Raw genomic sequence first — 25,586 nt, 5'->3', positions numbered from 1 at the left:
TTTTCAAGCACTAGGTCATGCATACAACAATGCAACAATGTATACACTTTAATCATCTTCTTTTTGAGACATTAGACAGCAGGCTTAGAATGGGTTACATGATTTGTCTACAGAGCCACATTGGCAGGTGGTAGCCTTGGAGTCTGATCCCAGATCTGTTAGCTACCTGGCTGTGGGTCTGCTACCTTTTGCTACTATGTACCACTGGTGTTTATCCCTGCATCTCTTCTTCTCCCCAATGTAGTGTTAAATGACCTATTTTTGGGCTATTCAAGCTTTTTATATCCATTAACTGGGATTAATTGTGTGGATGGACTTATTGTCCCAGTAAAGTTATGCTAAGTGGAGAAAAACAAATACCTCCTCTCTGAAATAATGAGTTAAGAGCTGAGAAATAAAACAGCTTCTTCACCCCATTGAATATTCCCCCCAAATGTTTGCTCCTACAGAATGTGCATTTTTCTTCTCAGAAAACATCAACGTTTTATAATAATGAGATGTATGCCTCAAAGGATCTTTGTGGCACTTAGGTTTGCCACTGTGTTGTGTGTGACAGACACAGAGGCGGCCAGGCAAGGGCGAGGGCACTAAGGGGGTCAAGAGCCTGGTGAGGGTGTGGCCAGTGGGGTTCCAGTCAAGCTCCAGGTAAGTCATGGTTCCAGTCCTCAAAATGAAAAGCTTAAACTGGATGACCTTGACGGTGCTCTTCAGTTCTAAATTTCTAATATCCTAATCCCTGAGCTTGGGTGAGATGTGCCTCCTCTGTGTTGTCATGACAACCCCAACATGTGCTTCCCCCAGCCAAGCCCAGTCTGTGCTAACCCTGCACCCCAGTTTTACAATCTAGGACAGAGGGAGGTCAAGCGTCCCTGGTTCCCTGCCTGTCCCCAGCACCTTGGGCAGGGCTCAGCAGGTAGGAGTATTTGATACGCATTTGTGATGTGAATTAATGAATGAATGTCAACAATCATACACGTTGACCTTCTCTCTGTTGACTTGGGTTTGTCCTCTGAGCCCCTTTGGCAGCGTTTAGGCGCCTTCCAATCCCACACAGAGTTCCTGTCTAGTTGGTCACTCTAACAGACAAAACATCACTGGACAAGAAGCTGGAGGCTGGCCCCCACCAGCCCATTTCAGAGGCTGGGATAATGATAGGTTAGTTCATGGCTCCCACTTACAGTGCTTTCATTTCTGACAAGTCTCCATGACATTATACCAACTATACCAAGAGCACCAGTGAGCTGCAGTGCTTTTCAGTCCCATGGCCAAATGGGACACGTAGCTGCCAAGGCTACATACATTCCCAAGATTTCCTTTATATTTGTCTTGCTTCTCCTTATTTAATAAATGTAAAGACAAGAGCTTCTTGTCATCAAGAGAACATTCAGAATGTCATGGGCAGAGCCTCAGGAAATAAAGATACAAAGCCAAAAACAGCGTCAAAATGTTCACACGTAACATGCGGTTAACATTCTTACTTAGAATAAAGTCATGATCAAACATTAATTTGGAATCCCTTGGCCTTAACTGAAGTGGTTCCTTAAAGTCTCCCTTTCGGCTTTGAGAATTGGTGTCAAAAAAAGTAATAGACGCCTTGTGTTTACACACCCACTGAAACAAACCTTATGAAATCCAACATTTCAGGACTGTAGGCCCCGGGATGGGGCAAGGCAGTGCTGAGCCCCTCTGCAAGTAAGAAACTGTGTCTCTGAGGGGTCAGTCACTAATGGGAAGGGCATTCTGTCTGGTAGGCAGCTGGCCCTTTGGGCTGAGGACCAGTGCAAAGCCCCAGCCATGCCTGCTGCACAGTTGGCTGGTGCTCAGTGCGGGCACGATTCAAGTCTCACAGTGACGTGAGCCAGAGACCCTCAGGAAGCGTTTGCCTCCCTTGCCACCTCGCGTCACCCTCACTAAAGTCAGTGGTTCTGCTGCACAGCCTCTAACCGTGCTTTTTAGGGCCTAAAAACAAACACACAGTAGACAGCATGGCTATTGTCTTTTCAGACCCGTGAACTTCTTAAAAAAAATTTTTTTTTAATGTACATTCATTTTCAAGAGACAGAGTGTGAGTAGGGGAGGGACAGAGAGAGAGGGAGACAGTATCTGAAGCAGTCTCCAGACCTGGAGCTGTCAGCCCAGAACTCAATGCAGGGCTTGAACTCACAGACTGCGAGATCCTGACCTGAGCTGAAGTCACTCAACTGACTGAGCCACCCAGGCGCTCCAACCTGTGAGCTGTCTTAAGCCTCATCTTAGTTTTGCATTTTGCAAAGGGGCTCTGGGGTGGAGGGTGGACAAAGCATTAGCTGAGGGATCAGAGGGCTGGAGTTCAAGTCCTGGCTCCTCACCTCTTTGGCCTATACCTGCTCTTTGAAGGGGAATAAGACCTACCTACTTCACATGGATGTGAGGAAATGAAAACGCAGGAGAGGCTGCTTTGCAAATTGCTAAGCATTAGACATGTCAAATATTTAAGAGTAAAAAACAGAAAGAGGGGTAGAAAGAAAAAGGATCAGAGACAGAGACAGAGTTAATGTTGTAATGACACCTATTTTATAATTTTGCTTCACCAAAAGTTCAGATGAAGCAGTGTCCAGTCTTCTGAGGGAAGAGTGAGAATAAATATCCAACACTTTCCTTACCACCCCGGCCTTTTCTCCTGTTTCCTTCTGTATAAATTATAAGGTTAAAAAACTGACCTAGCTCTTAGAAAAAGACAAGGGAAGATAAATAGGCCAGTTCTAAGAAAAGATGAAGCAAAAAAAAAAAAAATCTCCTAAACAAAATAGTCTCTGTGCTGGAGGTTCAGAACATCCTAAAGATGGAGGTACATGAAATCACAATTAGTGCCACAACGTCCTATAAAAAGAGGGCCTGCTGGCTTCTGCCTGGGGCCTGGAGGCTCACGGTCATGCGGGTGAGGCACGGTGCCCTGGCAAGAGGCACAGCAGACAGGGCAGGGGGAAATGGATCTCTCTCTTCCTCTCAGTCTGTCTCTTCCTCCCACCAGGACTTCAGTGTTCATACTGCCTGAATGATCAGTGGCCCTTGCTCTTGTCAATCAAAGGCACCTGCCAAGAAATAGCTTCACAGGCAAAAAAAAATTGTCCTGACTCTCAGGAAAGGTCCCCCCACTTTTCGGCTACAAATTCTCAGAGGACTCGTCAGTAACCAGGCCACTGCCTGGTTCAGGTCCTTCCTGCTGCCAGCACTGGGCCTGCCTTCCCCTCAGCCAGCCCTGGCCAGCCTTCCTTCCTCAGGAAGCTGCTGAGACTTGAGGAACCCAAATGATATGTTCTGGAATGTCTTCGGTTGGCCTTCTGTAAGGAGACTGTGACACAGCCCACTTCAGTGTGCACAACAGGCCTTCCAACCAGAAGTGTTGGGTCAGAGCCTGCGAGGAGATCCAGGTCAGCGATTACTTACAAAATTGGGCGAGACTGGAAATCTTCCTGGTTCATCCTCTCAGACTGGCGGATTTTCAGGATCTCGGTGTAGCTCAGGTTCTGCAGTTTGCACTTGAACTGGTCCAGGGAGCTAGGCTTGGTTGTGAGAGCTCTCATAACCTGCTCCTTCACCACCTGCATTACCTGTAGATGAAAAGAAGACCGTAATCTTCCTGGGAGCTGTCCTTTCCCGTTTGGAAAAAACCCTACAGAGTTAACAGCTCCCTACCTCCCTGCCTCCCTTGGCTTGCACTCTCTGCCCAAGGCCACACATATCTGGTTGAATTCAATGGCACCAAGTAGTCTAGTATGATGCATACAGCAGGCACTTGATGTTGAACAGCCCTGGGGTGCTGTGTCTGTGCCCTTCATCACTATGAATATGATTCAGTATATTCCTTATGGCTTCTGATCAGTTATTTGTTGAATAAGTGATGCATGGTAGGTACTTGGTAATTGCTCCCTGACTGGTCCTACACCAAGATGACATCTGCATGAAGTATTATTGCAATAGAGGTAACAATTTTACACCTCAAGTGTGCTTTCCCAAAGAGTAAACTACCATGGTGTATATCTTCTACTTTGTCTTGTGCCAGTGGAACCACAAGGAAGGAGACAGACGGACTAACTTGGGTTTGGGGTGGGAGCCTGGACAGGAGGAATGCTCCATTTGCTGGATAGATTATACATCTGTGATAAAGCTAACACTGCAGACAATGCAAACTTGAAAAGTGAAAGAAGTCCAAATGACAGTGAGGAGTCTGCATTACCGTTATTGTTTTTTGGAAGAAAATCACTGAGACACAACTATCTGTGGAAGTTTGGTTGGCACCAGTTCAAATGAATGTGAAAAGATACCCACACTTGCCCCTCCCAGAATGCTTTCCTCATGTCGTTAAGGCCTGAGTGTTCATACAAATGAAGGATTTGAAAATGCACATGCGGTGTTGCCTTCTTGAGCTGGGCACTAGAGAGAGAGAGAGAGAGAGAGAGAGAGAGAGAGAGAGAGAGAGAGAGAGAGAGAGGGAAGGAAGGAAAGAAAGAAAAGAAACCTGTTAAATAGAACAGACATTCCCATTGGAAGCCTCAAGAAAAAAGAAGAATATGGTAATGTGCTGCCCAGTCCACAAGGAGACAATTAAACATTGCCTCCATTATTGTGGATTCATCTTTATCAGAAATTATAAAGCAGGGAAAGACCAGAAAACACAGAGGCATCCAAGAGTCTTGCAGTAATCTCCTTGCTTCTCCCCCCCCCACACTGCAAATGGAAATAACTGTTACCATTGACAAGATAGTTACTATGTGCTAGATACTATGCAGGTGCATTATTTATGTTTCCTCTTTTAAACCACTCAAATCTATGAGTTATATATGATCATCATTCCATTTAAATATAAATAAACTGAGGCTTTGAAATCTTAAACTACTAGTTCAAAATCAGCTGACTGGCTGGTGGTGGATGAGCTAGGATTTGCACCCCAGGGTGTGAACACTACTACACTGCCAATCATGCCACCATCCTTGGGGTCACTAGATAACTTAAAACTAAGAAAAAAAATCACAGATGACACTCAATTATATGCTAGACTTTGTGCCAGGCAGTTTTTTAAATTCATCATCTCATTTAATCTTCCTTCCAAAACAGTAGAATAGGTGTTATTTCCACTCCTTTAAAAATGAAGAAACAGACTGAACAATGGAGGACTTATCCAAGGTCACACATATCTGGTTGAATTCAATGGCACCAAATAGTCCAATATGGTGCACACAGTAGACACTTGATGTTGAACAGCCCTGGGGGGTCGTGTGTGTGCCTTCATCACTACGAATATGATCCCAGTATATTCCTTATGGCTTCTAATCAGTTCTTTTTTGAGTAAGTGATGCATAGTAGGTTCTTGGTGATTGTGCGCTGACTAGCCCTACACCAAGATGACATTTGCATGAAGTGTTATTGTAATAGAGGTAATGATTTTACAGCATGGAAAAAATTATGGCAAACCTGAACTTCCAAACATGCCTGAATGCTAGGTGATGGGAGAATCTCACTTCCTTAGAAAATATTAGGTGGCTGAAATGTCCTCCAAACACTTAACAGCTCCTTGTACTTACTGAGCTCTCTGATGGTATAGGTTGCTAAGCAATCCACTCAGGTTTTTTTCTCCAAGTATATGTCTCTCTTATGCCTGTTCTGTCTACATAGGGACCCTTCCAGTGACATGCAGGGGTCTAGAGGACATTGGGAGGTAGCACATCCTCCCTGGTAATGCAACTAAACTGGCCTTCAGGAAAACCTGGGGGCTGCCCAATCGGCGTCAGGTGAACCCAAGGCCATGAGTCCACTATCTCAGGTATGCCAGGTGTCATTACTCTTTAGTCATCTGCTGACCCACTGCTTTCAGTGCCCTCATGTTCCAGGGACCCCAAGTCAGGCATATTTTCCTTCAGTCAATTGAAAATGGCTGGGCTGAAGAGAAGATGAGTCATAGGTGAGAGGAATAAAAACAAATCTGTCTATTGTTCAAGTGATACCAACCCTCACTTTTCCTTAAATGCTTCTGACATTTAGGAACCCAAGTTCACAATGAGAAGAACCTCCATTAGGTAACATAATTGCGTTTTCAGGAGGACTTTCTGGGAGGTAGTGTCTTATCACAAAATGGCAGGAAATATAAGGGAACTACAGAAGAAAACTTGAAGGATGACAGATCTCTGTCATGCATTCATGAATCCGCTTTAAGCAGTAGGCATCACAGAGGCGCTGTGTGCTACACCTGCCCTAGAAGGGGCGGTTGTTGGTGACAGCAGTGGTTTAAAGACATGAAGGCAACTGTCCTTTTGTTCTCTGATTCATGGGAGTTTCTAGGACCATGGCTGGGTCATGCAGTCTAACTCCATTTGTTATCAGCTTACCATAAAGCAGACAATATTGATCTGAAGAAATTATTACAAATTTGCTTAAGAAGCAATAGAAGTGTGGGTGTGATAGAGAAGATGGATTGGTGGTCTTTGGTGGCAGATGGGAGGCATTTCAGAACAGACATTATATGGGCTTTGCAGGAAGAATGGGTGTTCAATGCTGTGAGAAGAGATGAATAACCTGCACACGACCCCTCATTAACCCCGTTGAGCCTAGGTTGCAACTGAATTACAGCCAGTTACATAAGCACTGTTTCATGATTCCAGCATAATGGCATAAAGGAAAATTTCCAGTTGACCTTCCACCTGATCTGCTGCTTTTTTTTACTCAAGCAAAATGCTAAATTTGGGATGCTTGGCAAATCTTGAAAATTGTGACCATCGTATATCATGTGGTATAAATGGTGGTTAAATTTGGCCAAGGCTGAACTATAATAGTTTGCTGTTTTATGAGAGGGGCATCACAGGAGCTGTCCCCTTCCCCATTTAGAGAAACTCCGAGTCAAACCAAGGAGATAATTATCATCTTCCAATGTTATTTGACCTTCATGTGGGAGGTAGGACATGTAAGAGAGACTAGGAGCAATTAGAATACCAGAAATGAAGCAGTTTTTAAATAGAATCAGGTTAAAGCTGGGGAAGTTTTGGAGACATCTCCACATCCCTCATTTTATAGATAAGGAAAGAGGGCCAGGGGATTCTCCTACTTCATGTATTTCTTAGAGGCTGTCACAGAGATGACAGTTGACAGACCACATATGATTAGACACAATGGTTATGCTACTAAGTGGGCATGTGACCTGAATTGACCAATCAGTATCCTTCCCAGACTTCTGACTTGATGTGAAGCAGAGCTGAACATGCTCTTTTCCCCTAAAATTGACAGCTGTAACACTGTCCCTTAACATGCAAGAAGAGTGGGAGATATTCTGACTGATTTCATTGGAATTAGAAGAAAGGTGTGTGAGTGTGTGTGTGTGTGTGTGTGTGTGTGTGAGAGAGAGAGAGAGAGAGAGAGAGGGAATGCATTAATAATGGTTAAATGATATTAAACCATAATATTAATTCAATTCTGACATTTGGTTGTTTTGTTACATGAATCTTTTTTTCCCATTTGAATGAAATTCTTGTCATTTGCAACTTAAGATCCCAATGAATACATACAATGAAGTCAAAGAGGAGTACCAGCTTATGGGGTGGAAGTTGCCCAGACTGGGAAAACATAGGAGAAGGAAGATGGATAGAAACAACAAAGGCACTTCAACAAGAAATACGTTTTAAAAGTCATCCTCATTTATATGCTCATGGTTGTACCTTAGCATGGAAATGATGATAATCCCTTACGGTGGTATGGGAAATTCTTCAGCTCCTACGTCAACCTTATGCTTAAAATCCACTGTTAAGAGATTCAATTCCTCTAGCTTAAGACTTTGATCTTTTGCTAGATGTGAGAACCATAAATGGTACAATCTTTGAAATGCCCAACAATCACTTGTGCTTCAGGTTAAAAGAGAATACAGACTATTTCCTAAGAGTTGGTTGATAGGATACAAAAGAAGATAAGGATAAGCCAAGGGGGCACCTGGCTTCAGGAAAAGGGATGCAGGTGGTTGGTATATAGCATAGAACAGAGGTTGGGAAGACAAATACTGGCTTTCGCTGATTTACTTCACAATTTTGCTTGGCACTGGCCCCAAGAATTTCTGTGGTCACTCTATGTGCCAAAGAAAATGATCCCAGTGAAAGATGTCATTGATTTTTCTTTTTATGGAGACAAAACAGTTACATAAATAAAATATTTCTCTATTCCTTAGCAAAATACTTTCCACAAAGGCTACAATTAATTGTGTTAAGAGCCCAGGAATGCTCTATGTGTACAAATTAAATCAAGACATTCACAACCACCATGTTTGACTCTGTCTTCTTCAGAAAATATCAAACTTTTTATCATTGTTTGGAAAACCCACAGATGGTGTAGCAGAGGCATTAGCAAATCAATGGACTTAAAACTTCTTAATTACAGAATATGATTTGCCACAGACATCAAACATAACATGCTTTTAGAATCTGCATTCACTTACTGGTATTGAGCGACTGTTTCATCAAGGTCAAACTGTGCCCATGGTGTGTTTCTGGAGTTTTTCCAGCCCCTGTTCTCTGTGATAACGTCACATGGTACAAAAGCAGTGGGAGACCCATAAGACACATGTACATCAAAGGGAGAATACCTTTAGGCTCCTTGGAAGATTGGGTTAAAGGTGTGAGTGCTGGGGACCCCTGACTGGAATCAAGCATGCTACTAACTATGCTCCTGGTTTCCCTGCTGTTCACTGAAATGCGTTCCTGTGTTTTGTTCCCAGGTCTCCTGAACCTCCCTGTGCTCCTAGTCTAATCACCAATTTGACCCCACCTTTATTTTTTTTAATAGTTTATTGTCAAATTGGTTTCCATACAACACCCAGTGCTCTTCCCCACAAGTGCCCTCCTCCATCACCACCACCTCTTTTCCCCCCTCCCCCTTCCCCTTCAACCCTGTTTGTTTTCAGTATTCAGTAGTCTCTCAAGTTTTGCGTCCCTCTCTCTCCCCAACTCTTTTTCCCTCTTCCCCTCCCCCTGGTCCTCCATTAGGTTTCTCCTGTTCTCCTGTTAGACCTATGAGTGCAAACATATGGTATCTGTCCTTCTCTGCCTGACTTATTTCACTTAGCATGACACCCTCGAGGTCCATCCACTTTCCTACAAATGGCCAGATTTCATTCTTTCTCATTGCCATGTAATACTCCATTGTGTATATATACCATATCTTCTTGATCCACTCATTAGGTGATGGACATTTAGGTTGACCCCAGCTTTATACCCACAATATGCATCCAGCATTATTCATCTATTCATTCAACAACTGTTTTCCAAGCACCAACAATGTGCAAGGCACCGTAAGTGAGACATCTGAAGACTTGTGTCAAATGAGCACCCAGTCTGGGAAAGTGGGTAAGACATGTACATGCCTTTTCCATTGAAAGAAGTAATGTTGCAGTGAAGGGAGGGCAAGACATTCATTCCTCAAATACAAAGCCCCTCTCAAGTGCTGATTGGCTGAGAGCAGAGCACCAGGACTTTGGCTGGGGCTTGAGGAGAGATTGGGTGTGGACATGATGAGAGGCAGAGAAGGAGCTGCTATTCTTGCTGGAAGAAGCAGCACAAGGCAAGGCTTGGAGAGAGGGGAGCACAGCCTGGGTAGGGAGGAGTGTATGGTAGTTTCATTTAGTTGGAAAAGTGAGTTAGTGCTGTAAAGTAAGGTTGAAAGTCAGGTTGGGCCAGACTGGGTGGTTTTATTGGTTAAGATGAAAAATTTAGATTTTTTCCCCTATAATTAATGATAAGTCACCAGGGGATTTTGAGGTGTGTGATGGAATTCAATACTATAAAGTATGTTGGGACACATACAACAATTGGAGGGATTCTACTTGAAGAGGGATCTGGGGAAACTAAATGACTAAAGAGTCATTATCCCTGTTCCAACTGGGGTGAGGAAGGATGTCAGAGAAGTCTGCAAGGCTGAGACAAACTGTGGCTGGGACTTAAAGGATCGATGGGAGTTACTGAGAAAAGAAGAGTGGCAGAAAGTCCAGGCAGAGGGACCAGCAAGAGCAAAGGCTGGAGGGAGGGAGTGCATGGTTCAGGCAATAGACAAAATATGCTTTTGGAGCCCATGTTACAGCTTGCAGCAAAAGGATGCTCCTGGTTGTGGGATGGCTTCTCAGCCCGTAGGGTCCAACGCAGGTTAGAAATAAGCCCACAGACCCAATCAAAGAAGGGACATGAAGACTCAGAGCACAATGTCATGAGGCTGTAATCACCGTTCTTGCAAAAGTGGGTGTATGATGAACAGGCACATTTGGGGCAGGTACAGCAGACAATTTATCTCCTAGTGTGCAAATCCCTCCCCTGGTTGCTCATTGGCTGAGTACTACAGAGGTTACAGCCTTACCCAGATACTGTCTATGTTAAGGTAAGATCAGAAAGTAGTCTGAAACAAGTGTATATTACCTGAGGTGACCAGAGACTTTCAGTCATTCCCTCATACTCATTGCAAAGCCTGCAAAAATAAGCCCATAAAATGGAGATGGGAAGAAGACCAGGAAGTGAAGTGTCTAAGGGTTTGGGATCCATTGTGTGTGTGGGGGGAGGGTCATACATATTTTCAATAGGGTTTAAACTTATTGTTAATTAGACAGAGCAGCTTTTGTTTTCTGAAAAGGAATAATCTCATTAACTTATAATATACAACTGTGAAGCCAGGCTGTGACCTTCCTCAAGACAGTCAATCTTTCCCAGACTCCGTTTTCTCCTGTGTAAACCGGAAGTACTAATCATTTAGAATTCATCGAGGTGTTCTTTAGATAAAGCCTCATACCATTTATGGTACCTTTGGCTATTTAGGAAACGTGAATTTCCCTTCCCAAGTCTTAGTCTGCTCACTATAAAGTGGAATAGTTCAGAGTTCATAGGGTTATCGTGAAATTTAAACAATATATTATTTGCAAAATGCAATACACTGCATAGAACATACCAGATATGCAACAAATATGATATCATGTTCCCTTGTCTTCTGAGAATGAAATGACTTTGGTCAGAGGTTTCTCCTACAAAAATTACCCTCGAAAGAGTGTTCCAAGAACACATCTGTATCACCTGGGAACTTGCTAGAAATGCAACTTCTCACACTCACCCCAGACCTACTGAAGCAGAAACTTTAGGAGGGGCACCCTGCAATTAGAGTTTCAATAGCCCCTCCAGGTGATTCCAGCACTCACTGTGAGAAGCTTTGTCACAACAAATATCCAGCCCCACTTCTCAGCGTTCAGAGTGTCATCAACAGCAATTCTTGCCTATGTCCCAGTAAAGGATGTAAGTCAGTTGCTGGTGTAGCTTTCCCCATCTATCCTGTAGTCCCTATAGGGCAGGCACTTCTCCTTATTTGTATTGGCACCTAGTACTTAACACAGTATCTTGTAGACTATAATAATGGTTGATCTGTTCAATGCCAAAGATTCTTAGGCTCCCACATCTTATCTGTAGAATTAAACAAATACAATCTTAACACAATTATAAGACTGTTAACATGGTTTCAAAGTGCACTTTTACAAGTCTAAAAAATAAAGTCTGTGGCTTTTAAATGCTGTCTTAGGTTTTGAGAGACTGTTTTGGGCTTCCTTTCCTGGGCTGAATTGGAAAGGATGGTCTGTGGTTGATTGAAGAGTTTCTAGAGAAGCCACTACTGGGCATTACCACTAAAGGAGGGAGTCAGCACTTACAGAAATGTACAGTCTACCCAATCAGCAGTGACCCATTATATGGATTTATCTTCATAATGAAGAGAAAAGGCTGTCACAGGAAAGACAGATGTCAACACAGTCTAGCTTAAAAATGAGTCATATGAGAGGATGGTCATTGTCAGGCTTCAAGACTGGACCATTTTTCTTCCTAAGAATGTTTCTCTACACAAAACAAAATGACCGAAGACTCATAAGGACCAAAAAATTGGAAGGATTCTGCCTGGAGAGGGGTCTGAGTGTTCATATACAGGCAGAATAACCTCCCAGAGGCCAGGGATCACTTTGGAGGGCTAGTATCCAAGTTTAGGATGTGGAGAGAGGAGGCCTTGCCCAGAAAAAGTGCTAGAAGTTAGGGTAAAACTGATGACACTCTAGGCAGGGACAAGTATTGACCTAGATGCAGGCTTTCAATTCCACCCCCCCTCTTCCAGCCCCCTAGAGGTCTTTAAAATTAGGACACCTTCTGGAAACTAAAAATGGTTTTACTTTGTAGTTTTGCCATGGCTGGGGAATGGACTGCCTAGGCTAGTCTGCGCAAATGAGAGTTTTTGCTGAACGGTCTCAAATGTATTACATGAAGGGGAGAGAAAAATTAAAAATGCTTTCTGGACCCAAGGAGCAGCAGTTAAGTTTTCTGTATTTATTCCAGGGCAGTATAGGCATAGAGCAGAGGTTGGCAAATTTCTATAAGGGCCATATCGTGCCTGCCTTAACTACTTAGCTCTGCCTTGGCAGTGTGTAACTGGCTGCAGAAAAGAAGTAAATAAATGAGTGTGGCTCTGTTCCAATAAAACTTGATTACAAAAAAACAGGTGGTGAGCTAGATTTGGTCTGTAGGCAGCGATCTGGCAACCCCCAGTAGAGAGGAAAAAACACCTGGCTTTAGAGTTAGGCCATGCTCATTTCAAAGTCTGGCTCCATGATACGCTGAACTAGGCAAATCACTCAGCTTCTCTGAACCTGTCTCCTTATCTAGAAAGTGGAGGTGACCATCTTTAATCAGGATTAGGAGATGCTGAGGATTTACCCCCAAACAGTACACCCATCATTACGAAGTTTCCTGTGAATCTCAGTCCTCAAGACAGCTTATCCAAAAAATAAAATCCTCCCTTCAGTATGCAGACCCCTCATGATGACAAAGGATATTTAGAATGCATGGAGGGCAGTTCAAGATTATATTTAAGTTGCACTGAACAGAACTGATTCCAATATTTAAGTTTTTGTTTCCTTGAAAACAGTGTTCTCAATTGTCCTCCGAATAGTTTCAAGGCCTCGAAGATAGTTTTTCCTGTTCTTGCTTCCTTCTGCCACATGTCCTGCTGGGGTCTGACCAATGCAGTCCCCTAGTGAAGGGCCCTGTGTGATCAGGCATAATGCAAATGGCCAGAAACTGTTCTGAAATCACAGAGGATGAGCCCAGCTGGTGTGCAACCCGCAGCCCTTCTCGATTTCATCATGTGTCCTCAATTATGCCAGATGAACTTGAAACATTTTGTTCATGAATCAAATGCAATACCAAATTAAAAAATAAATGCAAAAAAGCTCCAAAAGCTCCTTCGCATTTCACAATGGACACGGCCGAATCTTGGCAGGAAGTCATAATGAGAGTCAGCAAGTCATTTAGCTAAGCTTCCCCCGTCCTGTCTGTTTCTCCAGTGTGTCTCATACAGCTTTCTGAGCTCTCAACTTCTTGGATATCCATCCGACGGGCTGATGATGACCTCATTCAGTACCGAAGGCCCGTGTTGTGTGTGACATGAGAAGTGAGGTCAGTGTAACTCTTCTCTATGATGGGATTTCTGAACCTGGCACAGGCTAGGCTTGTTTTGCGTATTACATCAACGGCCAAGATGTGTACCCAAGAGCTGAGAAAAAGGAGAGTTCACTGCAGACCAAAACCCTCCCCTGGTTTGACTCCTCTCAAGGTAAAGTCTGGAGTACAAACCACTGACAGCTGAGGCCTGCTCGTTGAGGGACATCCATCTGTACTTATGACCAAAATGCAACTCTGACTTGGAAAACCATGCAGCAATGACAAAATAACGGCACTACCTGGGCTTGGAAGTTGAGAAATTGGCTCTGAGAATTATGCTTTCATGGGCATTGTGCTGTCGACTTGCTTCTTGAAGCACTTGACAGTCCTTGTCATCCTCACTAATTCCTCTTTGGGCCTCTGGCCCATCATTACCTGTTCTGATTTACCCCAAATCCTCTGATTTTACCTCTGCCCCCTCCAGATTCTGCCCACAGAGGCTAGATTGTTTCTGAAACACAAGTCTGATCACACCATTTCCCTGATTAGACCCTATGGTGGCCCAGCACTGTTTGTGGAAGACCAGCCTCTCTAATGTGGCCACATGGGCACACGTGGTTGCCTTTCAGCTCTCACTCTAGCAGATGCCTCCTCTTTGGCTTCACCCCTCACATCCCATGATCTAGCCACAATGAGATCTTTCAGTGCCTTGAACTTCACCCCTGTGCCTTCATCTGTGCTCTTCCTTTCACGTGTGACTAAAATCCTCCTAACACCTGCTCATTCTTCAAGTCTACAAAATCCTTCTCTGACCTGCTGCCCTCCCCTCAAAGTGGGTGCTGGTTCCCCCATTCTCCCATCATGGGATTGTACTGTAACATCATGAAATGTGTTCTTCATTTCACTATTGCATATCCAGAGTCTGCACAATCCATTCACATAGTAGTTATTGAAAAAATATCTAATTTATGACTAATGGACCCATCAAGTGATTCAAAGAAAGAAAGAGCTTAAAAAAATCAGCAATTCCCAATCCAATGTCTACAATAAAATTTAAAGCATATGTTTGCCTAGTCTCACCCCCAGAGAATCTGATTCATTTGGTCTGGAACAGGTTCTGGACACTGGGCATGTTTTCAAAACCCCACAGGGGATGCTAGTGTGCAGTGGGACTTGAGGTCTACTGGTCTAAATGAGGAGGCACAAGAAGGTAGGAAGGAGCGATGCCTGCTGCCCTTCCAGGAGAAAGAGAGAAGGGACATGCTCCATTCCCTCCTTCACGTGCCCAATGCAAGTTACAGATGATGAACCAAGATCTCAGCTTGTTACAGCCTGTAGTTCCCCCAAGGCTTGGTCTTCAGGTATTAGCCACAGTGTGAACAGGATGAGTGTTGCCTAGGACAGTCAGAGACAGGGTCAGGGGACTGTACTGCCTCTGAGCATGCTTTGAGAATCTACCTTTACTCAGGACCCAGACCACTATCCTGGGCTGCTTATCACTGAGGCAGCCAGGTGCACTGTGGTGTGAGCATCGGCCTCCCTGGATCAAGTGCTGCTGAGGGACCCCTTTAGCAAGGGGAGCCCATCTTCCTGATGGGCCCACAATTCCCTGGGCAGCAACTAGCATCAGTGTTCCCAGACACAGGGAAGCAGCCTGTGTGCCAACCTGAGGAGACAACCTGCAGTCGGCTGTGTCCACATGGGCCTGAGGAACCTGAGGGACAACTAGTTTTAGAGACAGTATGAAAGGTGACTTTTCAGACATGCCTTGAGAGCAAATCAGATGGGACTGGAGCAGTTAGAAAGGGAGCTAGCTGCTCAGCACTGCTCCCTTGCTGGACAGCTTCCTCCGATTTTTAGCTGCTAATAAAATAGGAATTGGATGGCAGGAGACAGAGAGATGCTCAGGAAGCTTCAAGCATCTTGAGAATCTGATCATAATCTAAACTGAGAACTCTGAAGGCCTTAGTCTCTTTAATAGCTCGCTATACACTGGCTGACCCTATGGTTCTGCACAGGTGCTAACTGGGCAATGTCACATTCCAAAGACTAAAACACAAGGCACTAACAGCTGTCCTGTTCCTCATGAGGAGGCATTTAACTTAAGACTTAAGGCATTTTTATGGCCAGTAAAAAAAATAAAACTTTCAACCAGAAATTCACCTTAAGATCAATTAGTACTGAGTCTGTTGAAGAACAATGAATATGAAAGCAACACACTTCTCACTTTCTTCAGTATCTACAGGAAGCTGGTTCAAAAGAGGAGAAACAAAGGTGAGGTGTGGGATCACTACCTTCTCTCTGCAGCCTGCCCTTGAAGGGACAGCAGTTGAGAGGCAAACAGTGGTGTGACTAAGCTTCCTTTCTCTACCGAAAATAGGGAGCCAAATTAGTAGAGCAATCAGGGCAGATTTGCTGGTCAGCTAATTGAAGGCCCTGGTTGATAAGAGGGAGCTATTTTCACAAGTGTCTGACAGAGTCGGCCTCAGGCAAGCAGTCTGAACAAATCACATTAGTGGGTGACATTTAATCTACAGCTTTGAATAAACAACATGTCAAGCAAGTCAGTCAAAACATGTGACCATGTGTGGAGAAAGAGGCAGAAACAAATGGGCTGGTTTTCTTACAAAAGTTGAGAAAATCTTTTCCAACAGAGTTTGGGGAAATGGCTAATTAAAAAAAAAATTATACTACTATTGGTTTATTATTGCTTGTTCACTAAAGTTAGCCATACTTTGTCAAGCATGGCTGTTGAAAGCAAAGTCTTTTGTGAATCTTCTGAAAGTTACAAAGAATGATCTTCCCAGTGGGAAAGTCTTCCAACATGGAGTTGTTACTGATGTGTTGTACTCTCGCACCCATGGGCGCCATGGCTAAGAGTGGTGGTGGTAATGGTAGTGGACTGACTCTTTGGGGAGGTCCCCAAATGCATAGAGGAACTTCACTGAAAAAGCAACTGAGTCTCATATGATCTTCCTTTTTTAAGTCACACAATCATGAAGCTAACATACACAGTGCTACATGATGAGCAATTCCTGACTGTCCTTGTTAATGGATAAATGGCATCCATAGGTAGCCCTTTAAACATTATGGGCTATTTACCAACAAATCTGAGATGCACCCACTGCTCCTTCATCTCTCATTCGTTGTTAGGTAAGGTGTGAAGGAAAGGAGTGAATGGTAATGTCTGTTCATGTGTGATTGACCTCAGTGGATGGTGGGATTTTACCCAATTCATCTCTGTGTGTCCAGGATCAGTTTCATAAATATTTGTAGAGTGACTGAATAGGGCTAAAGGAAGATGGAGAAGGGGAGTATAAGTGGGCACTGATAAATTAGCCTCAAACGACTCTGAAATTAGTTGCCATTCGGAAAGAAGTTAAATGCCTACTATCTCACCTGGAGGTGAAACCAGAAGTTCTGCACATTGAGATTTCCCAGTGTGTTTTGCATAAATGGTTAAATAGTGACAAATGAAATGGGACAGCCTGCCCCTCTGGAAAAGATATTCAATAAACTTTTCACAAGCAGACTGCTCAGGCTAGACCACAGGCGATACAGGGTGGGAAAAGTGAGGTCTGGATCCTATAAACTAGCTCTGCCATCAGGCAAGGCTGATGAACCCCAGGGAAACAGAATCATTGCTTCAGCAAGTCACTCTGGAAGGACAGTGCCATCAGAATGAAAGTGTTGGTGGGGGCTCCTCAGCAAACAGATGGGGCAGTGGAAATGTTCCACACAGTGGGAACTTAAATTTAGCAGGGCTCATGGTCTATACTCCGTGATATATATGGAGAAAGAGTGTTCTTTTAACCTTTTTTCAGCTTTCTTCCCCTCTCACTACTCATCAAACAGTGCAACATTTTGAGCGGACCATTCTCTGCTAAGAAATTTAAAACACCATGGTATGCATTTTGATGTCCAAATAAATGAACCCAACAGAATATCTTAGGAGTAAATACATTTTTATTTTCTACATTTCACCTAATAAATTGTCAATTTCTGGTATTACAATCTTTAGAAGTATCCTATACTTGCTCAGCCTAACGTTTATTAGGCACTTAATACGGGCTTATCACTGAGTGAAGTGCTGGGAATACAAAACCAGACCCAGTGCCCACCCTGCAAAACTTCCTCTTACGGGAAGAAGGTGTGTAAACAAACAATAACGCTGGACTTGAATAAGTTTTATTAGAGGCATGGGCTAACAATATAATTAGGGGACAGGGAAAACAAAGTGATTATTATGCATACCACTGGTTTTTGTGCATACAAATGTGTTTCTATTCTTACCCTATTGTTTCAACAATGGCACCTTTTAGAGTGTGTTGAAATTATGTATTCACTACTGGTCTCCCAGTAGGACACCTTGAGCCTTCAGAAAGAAGAGAGTATACCTCATGTATCTTTTTATCACTAGTGGGTTTTAAAATCCCAGATATCTGGGAAATTTCCCACTCAGTCCAGTAAAGTGAAGGTCAACCAGACTGTATTTCTGAGTTATGTGTTTAAAAAAATGATTTCTGGTGCGTCTTTGTGAAGGCCAGGGATGAATCCCTGTGATAGTTTTAAGCAGAAGGAGAGAGAGGGTTTATAACAGTAGCAATGATAGATGAACTCTGGTCAACACACTGCTATACCAATGTCCTGCTGTATTTTTCCCAGATGGTTGTAAATTGGGACACCTCATAAATCCCCAGCCCTTTTCTTTTCCATGGCTGGTTATTACAGTGTCCCAGGGCAGAGAAGCACTTTCTAAACTAAAGTAATTGTGAACCATTTATTATCTTTAAAAGAGAACCTGTCAACCACCACAGCACAAAATTCAGACAATTAAAACAGCCCAGACTGCTCTGATTCTGTAAAATCCCAACAGTCACTTGGTGGTTTGGAGCCAATGAGCCCAAGGGAGATCTGAAATGGCTCCTGTGTTTCTCCACTCAATGCCTCTTCCTTTTTGCCCATTTGCTATTATCTCTCACAGCTGGATGAACACAGCTGTTCCGGGGGTTTCCAAAATTCACTGCATCTGCCACCTTTAACCTGAATGTGGTCCTTTGCCCCACCTATGCGTCCTTTCGAGAAAACCCCATAGAAGGTAATTATGTGGCATATGTACCAACATTCCTCTTTCCCATGTCAATGGTGGGCATCACTAATCTATCAGGGTACTTTTTCTTTTCTTTTCTGCTGGACCAGGACTCTGCCTGCAGGCAGCCAGCAACAGCCAGTTGAATTAGGCATTCTGGATGGCACTCATCCTCCATCTCTGAAGAAATCAATGTTGATGAGCAACAGTTTCTCTTATCTAACACATTCAACTGTTCAGTCACCTTGGATTAGAGTATCTTACAAGTCCCAATGCCAAATTTCTTTGGGGATTAACTCTAGGCCTTCCAGGGCCTTGATCTGTGTTCTATTTTATGTACTTGTTGAAGGTTGTTCAATCCAATAACCACACAGGCTTTCCATCTAACTCACCGTCTTGGCAATCGAAACCAATACAAGCACCCCTGAAAATGGTATCCTGTCCACAGTAAGGACCTAGCCATTGGTCCTAGAACAGTGCCAAACACTCAGAGCCGACACATGTTTATTGACATGGTGAAATAATGGGCAGACTGGGTCTCCTAGTTACAGACCTCCTAATTATAGACCTTCTGATGTTCAACACAATCACCTTTCCCCCTTCTTTTCAAATTTCCATGATTTTAAAACTCTGGAAAAAATTTCTATAACCAATGTTTGAGGAACATTCCTAGCATTTTAATTAGGGTGAAATGCACTGAGGATAGAAGTAACATCTGAAAAGGTGTTTGCAACTTTAACACAGATCCACTTACTACTTATTTATTAAAAACAAAAGAAATGATTTCCAAGAGAATACAATTTAATGTATTAGAGTTTGGATATATTGGAGAGTCAGTGCTCTGTTTTGTTACTTTTTTTAAAAAAGAAAGTGTGAAAGAAGGGGAAAAAAGGCATGAGTCATGTATAGTGGTACAAACAGAGGAAGCTGAAAAAAAAACAAAACCCAAAAACATGTTAAACTACACCTCTGACAGTTCTCAATTTCTCACCTAAGAAATGTATGCGTGTTATGTTGGATCTCATCAGGCATCCCATTCTTGAAGCAGGAAACATATTCCTAAACTGAAAACAAATTTAATATCCACTCTGTCTCACCTAATTAGGCACAGTCATAAGAGTCAAATGGGATGGGTTTTCACAAAGCACCTTTTATCTCTCAGAGGCGATGGAATGGTGACTCTTAGCACTGACTGACATTTTACTAAATGGGGGTACAGGACTCTGAGCTTGGTATCTTTCACTCATTGTATCTTCACAACAGTCCTACCAAAGATGCACCCTCCACTGCTTTCAGTTCCCAAAACCAAGGCTCAGAGAATTTACACTGGTAACTGACGGGGAGAGATTTGTATCCAAGTTCTGAATTTAGAAAGCCTATGCTTTAAATTATTAAAAAGGAAATCCCAAGGTGCAGTTGATATCAGTATATGAGAGTTGAATGAAAAGGTGTTTGCAACTTTAACCTACAGTTAGCAAATGCTACTGCACTAAGGGAAAAGAGTACCAAGTTAACACATAGCTCCCTGTAACTAGGAAGTACTCAAACAGCAAGCAAACTAGGAAAGTGTTTATAGAGAAAATCCACATGAGACTTTTACATTTATTATTATTGTTATAAGGGCGTCTGGGAATTAGCATGAACATCTGATGAAAAGTGCAGTCTGAGGAATTTGCTAAGGGTTTGTGGGGAGGAAGATGTCATCTACTTTGCAGGACGGTGTCTGCTGAGGTAAGCAGAACTGCCATCTGCTAAAACAAATATCTGAGGACCTGCAGGAACCAAAGGGGACAAGTGTCACTAAAGGTGGTATAGAGGATGATAGTCCTTTGAAACCAAACTTGAAATATGGTGACTTCAGTTAACTGATAACTATTCTTTTGGTGATGGGGGGCAGGTTGGTAACCACAGGCTTATATGTGCAGGTGCACAAGGATTGAGGAGATGCTAAAAACACTGTGACACTGAAAATGCTAGTGCTTATTGGTATCTGCACAAACTTCTTGTTCTGGTATCTCATCTTGTCAAGGAGACTTTTCCTTCTGTTTTATCTGCTTTGGGTATATTAAAAAAAGCAAAGTCCTTGCCCCTGGGACCTAACTCCAAACCTATAACTAGAATGTCTGTGAAAGTGGAGGTGAGGCTTCTAGAAGATTTCAGTGCTTCTGAGATCAACGATGAAATTTCAATGCTCAGTAAATAAATGAATGAATAACAAGTGAATAAAAAGAAGTGTAGGACTCAATGCATACAAGAAATTATATATAAAATACAACTTCATAATTTCAAATTTTTGAATTACAAAATTCAAAATATCTTAGAATTTTTGCCTGGATGGGACTTTAGAGGTCAGGTGGCAGCATATACTAAGATAGAATTAAGCGATTTAATCAAAACCACACTGGGAGAGCAGGGATTTGAACACAAAGCTCCTGACTCCTACCTGTTTCATGCTATTTGCTCTGAGGCACTGATGTCAAATGATCATTCCCATGTATTCTGTGGTTGAAAGGAAGGGAGACCACTTCCAGGTGGAAGATTACAAAACATTGTAGGAACAAAGCAGGTTCTGGGTGGGGTCCTGCAGGATGGGTATGATTTAGATCTAAAAAGAAGAGTGAGGGGGGTTAGGGTTTTCCCTGTCAATAAAAAGGCAACTGCTGGTGGCTCAGTCAGTTAAGCATCTGACCCCTGATTTAGGCTCAGGTCATGATCCTAGGTTTGTGGGATCTAGTCCCACAATGGGCTCTGTGCTGGGTGTGGAGCCTGCTTAAGACTCTCTACTTGCCTCCCCTCATCCCCAGCTCATGTGCATATGCATGTTCTCTTTCTCCAAAAAAAAAAAAAAAAAAAAGGCAATTGCTCAAGATCACTTTGAACTTAGGGGAAGGGGAAGGAAAGCAGCGAGTACCAGAGTCAGGCAGAACTGGGTTTGAATCTTGGATCTCTCACTTTCACCACCTATGTGTTCTGGGGCAAATTTCTGAAGCTTTCTAAGCCTAAGCTCTCCCAATAAACTGAAAATTACAGTGTAGACTTTGCAACGTTATACAAGGATTAAAAGACTATTTGTCAAACAACTTTTACGGGACTAGTTGTAAATGATAACTATTGTTTATGCTTATTCACTTAGGGAGAGGGATAAGATAGAGTGGAAGATGAGTCAGGATCATACTACGGAAGCCTGTAACTGCTAAGGAGAAGAATTCATTTGAATTGAATCTTGCTGAAAGTGGTAAAAATTTAAGATCTTGATAAGAACTTAGTGATAAAGTCAATAATTAATAATTAAGCCAGACCACGTGGTGCTCACCTGGCTTTGCATCTTTCTTCTCATGCTGTCTCCTGTGTAGCCCTGGGCACATCCTCCTACCTCCCTGTTTTTTCTCCACACCCCCAATGGATATAGGCATCCTTGTAACTTTTGATTGAGCGTTCTGGATGGGCTGATGAAAGAAAGGTCCTCTGTACAATGGGTTATCTTCAGGAGATAGATATTCATAAAGTCTCTGGCTAGGAGTTGCCAAGGGATCTTTAGATATGTTTTCTTTCAGTTCCTTGTTAGTAATAGAGAGAAAGAGACTATTTTTGGAAAGGGCTACAAAAAATGTGTTGTGCTTGCTATTGGCATGCCACAAAAAGGATAGCATCCCAATTAGAGCTGAAACATTTTCTCTACAACTTCAAGATCAACAATGTCTTTCTCATTGCCCCACCCAAAGAACCAAAAAAAAAAGGCAAAAAGGAGAAAATTTGAGTAAAGAATGGATAAAAAACCAATATGGTGCAGTAGGTGAATGGAATGAGAAGGAAAACAAGAGATAGGAAATACATGAGTCACGAAAAATATTATTTATCTTACACTTAATATTATTACACTTAAAGCATTTTTTCCAGTGTAATATTCATTTGGTTTAAAAAAAGTAAAGCTATAAATGCTTCCTTTTTTAGCAAAAGATCTTCAAAAGGAATGTCTCAAGATACTTTACTGATACAAGGGCACTTTGTCTGAAGGTGACTGGGAAGCAGGTCGGCTCTGTAAACCAAGTTTATAAATGGTGGGAACCAAGGCGTAGAGAAAAAATGCAGCACATCAGTAATATGCCTCACACCTTATCCTGGGGTGTGTATCAAGAAACCACACCCCAAAACATCATCCATTATGGAACCTGTCCCTTCCCTAGTTAGGATAACCAAAAGTCACACTGGTGTTTCTAAATGACTCCCCTTTTGCAAGAGCCCACATCCCATTCTCCCATCAGACAACGTTCAGCTATTTGTCTTTGGCTAACTGGGTTTCTACGATGTCTCTGCAAACTGCTCACTCCCCACACATCATTAATCAGTGCCAAACTAAACAGGCTCCAGGCCCAGCTGAGAATACAGTGGCTTGGCTCGTCACCCCAAGCCCTAATGAACACATACATGAGTGATGACTATTGGGTAAATACCACACAGAGAATGCAAGTAAGCTAAGTGACTATTGCTTTAGTTGTTACACCTAGGAAGGTTGTCTGACAAATATTGATATCCAAATTGTTTCAGACGTATAGTAATTTTCCAAAACGTTGAAGCTTGCTGGCATTTATTTAAAGTGTTAAATTGAAAGGGGATAAAACTTGGGTCATTTAGGGAGTAAATTCATCAATTTCTATGATATTGCCTAAATCTACCTGAGCTTTCATAATCCCATCCAATAAAGGAAACTAAAAGTGTGGGTATGTTAGTTTTGTTAAAAAGGACATGAGAGATGGGGTGCCCAGATGGCTCAGTTGGTTAAGCTTCCCACTTTGGCTCAGGTCATGATCTCCTGGCTCATGACTTTAAGTCTCGCATTGGGCTCTTTACTGACAGCTCAGAACCTGGAGCCTGCTTCAGATTGTGTGTCTCGCGCTCTCTGACCCTTCCCTGCTTGAGCTCAGTCTCTCTCTCTCAAAAATAAATAAATGTTTAAAAAAATTTAAAAAGGATATGAGAGGCCCTGAATTATAAGAGAAGATGCTTGTCATGTCTATATCTTATTAAAAAAATGTTCATGCTTTATGAAAAAGATGGCATGCCCATGGACAATCACCCTATAAAGGCAGCACACTTAATTATATCTAATATTAAAGCCACCAGGGATTGGGTAGCTCACTGGAGGAAGAAAGAGAACAGTTGCTGAGCCACATCTAGAGGGATATTTTTTTAAACTACCAGGATATTAATACTAGTTAGAACTGGTAAGAGACAAACCCTAAGGATGTTCCAGGGTATACGCTTAACCATAATGGGCAGGAGGAAAGAGACAGATGAAGTTAAGAGAAAATTGGAGCATGAGGTGGTAACTAAAGTAGGTCATGTTCTTTCTCACGTCATTGTTTTGATATATTTCCTAAGGTTCTTCAGCTATATAGAGTGGACATAAGGAGATCTATGGTAACTTGCTCATCATATCTGGGCCTTAATTTCCTCTATGTAATACAGGGATAATACTTGAAAGTACCTAAAATAATTCCTGATACATAGCAGGTATTCAGGAAATGCTGTTTCCACTGTGCTTTTCTTTACATTTATGGCATGCATCACGTCTAGCTTCCACTGGAGCTTATTTGTCTTTGTTAAGCTGTTTAAATTTCTCAAGTTCAAGATTTGTCTGAGTACCCACTTCCACAGCACCTTACAGCCTGCTCAGCAGGGGTACAATGCATGCTCATTGAAAAATGGCAGAATAGCTGCATCAGACAAGGGATAGCACAGCCTACACTATTTCATTTCCCAGGTCCCACACCTCTACTCACACAGTGATCACACTGTGTGCAATTTATAAATCCACATTTGCCTCATTCATTAGATCCTCAATAGAGACTTAGTACATAGCAAGTACTCAACAAATACTAAATGAGACAATACTTACTATTCCTTTGTATTTATTTGGGAGGTTCTGTTAATGTGAAAGACGGTTGCATTAGAGGAAAGGAATGTCAACAAGGTTCACTGGGAGAACAAAATGCATGGACAAGTTTATTTCAGGGGAACTTGTACAGAGCTTGTAGAAAAATAGTCAAAATGTAGAGATGAAAACTGTGCAATGTTCACATTCTTGTAAAGATGAAAAGTGACTTAAGTGGACACAGGTAGAATCTGACAAACTTGAGAAGAGGATACAGTGGAAGAGGGAGCTTGGTTGTTCTCACCAGAGCATCCCCACTGTAGGACAACAACAAATTGTAACAAGAAAGACTACACGCACCTTAGGAAATAGTAACAGAATCTGAACATGTGTTCTATTAACTCTGCCTTGGAGGAGAGTCTGGGGAAGAGTTTATGACACAAGCAAAGAATGGGGTCATAATAAAAAGATATTGAGTAGTGTATGGAAAAGTTAAAATGAGCCTGCATGCTACAGTTTCTGGGTACTGCTTTTGTTGGCTGATCCTCTACTGACTTGTGTTGATAATAAACCATGTGGTTGTAACTGGACTCCTCCAATCACACAACAGCAGCAGAGGACCCTTGAAATTCTCTTAATATATGACTCAGAAACTCAGAGATTTGCATGGAATTTTAAAGCCCTATGCCCTATTTAAAGCAAAGATTATTAACTTGTCATTCTTTGAACTACCTGAAATAGTGTGTCACATCTCATGATCATGACATGAGACATATGTGTTTTCCCACCCCCAAGGAATCTGCTGCCTTCATCAGACTCTCAGAGTTGGTCATGATGAAGTCCGGAAGAGCCACTGATTTAAAGAGGTAGCATGAGAAAAAGAATGATGCAAACCAGCGCAGAAGCTGCATTTCTAGCCTTGAACTACAAATGGCTTTGTCTATGGAATATTTTCTTCCAGAAGTGTCCCATAAGCAACTCTCATTCAACATTCTAAAACTCCACTTATTATCTTCTTTTTAAAATGTCCTTCCTGGAACATTCTCTATAAGAGTTTATTAGTGTCTTCCTTTGGAACAAAACAATGAAGTCATCTTGGATACATTTTCCTTTCTCACACTCTGTGTCTAATCGTCAAGTTATGACTCTACCTTCCCTGTTTTTCCTT

General features: G+C 42.4%; 1 protein-coding gene across 6 annotated transcripts in view; it reads right to left on the bottom strand.

The window, feature by feature from the left end:
- ELMO1 (engulfment and cell motility 1) overlaps positions 1–25,586 on the bottom strand; it is a 522,106-nt gene that overhangs the window by 42,303 nt on the left and 454,217 nt on the right. For all 6 annotated transcript variants that reach the window (XM_029924925.1, XM_029924946.1, XM_029924936.1 and 3 more), the window contains one exon: positions 3,427–3,590. In XM_029924925.1, coding sequence (XP_029780785.1) covers positions 3,427–3,590 — 164 coding nt within the window. The remainder of the gene's footprint in view (positions 1–3,426; positions 3,591–25,586) is intronic.

Source organism: Suricata suricatta, chromosome 2 (assembly GCF_006229205.1).
Source record: "Suricata suricatta isolate VVHF042 chromosome 2, meerkat_22Aug2017_6uvM2_HiC, whole genome shotgun sequence".
Taxonomy (NCBI): domain Eukaryota; kingdom Metazoa; phylum Chordata; class Mammalia; order Carnivora; family Herpestidae; genus Suricata; species Suricata suricatta.
This window is presented reverse-complemented; position numbering and strand designations above follow the sequence as displayed.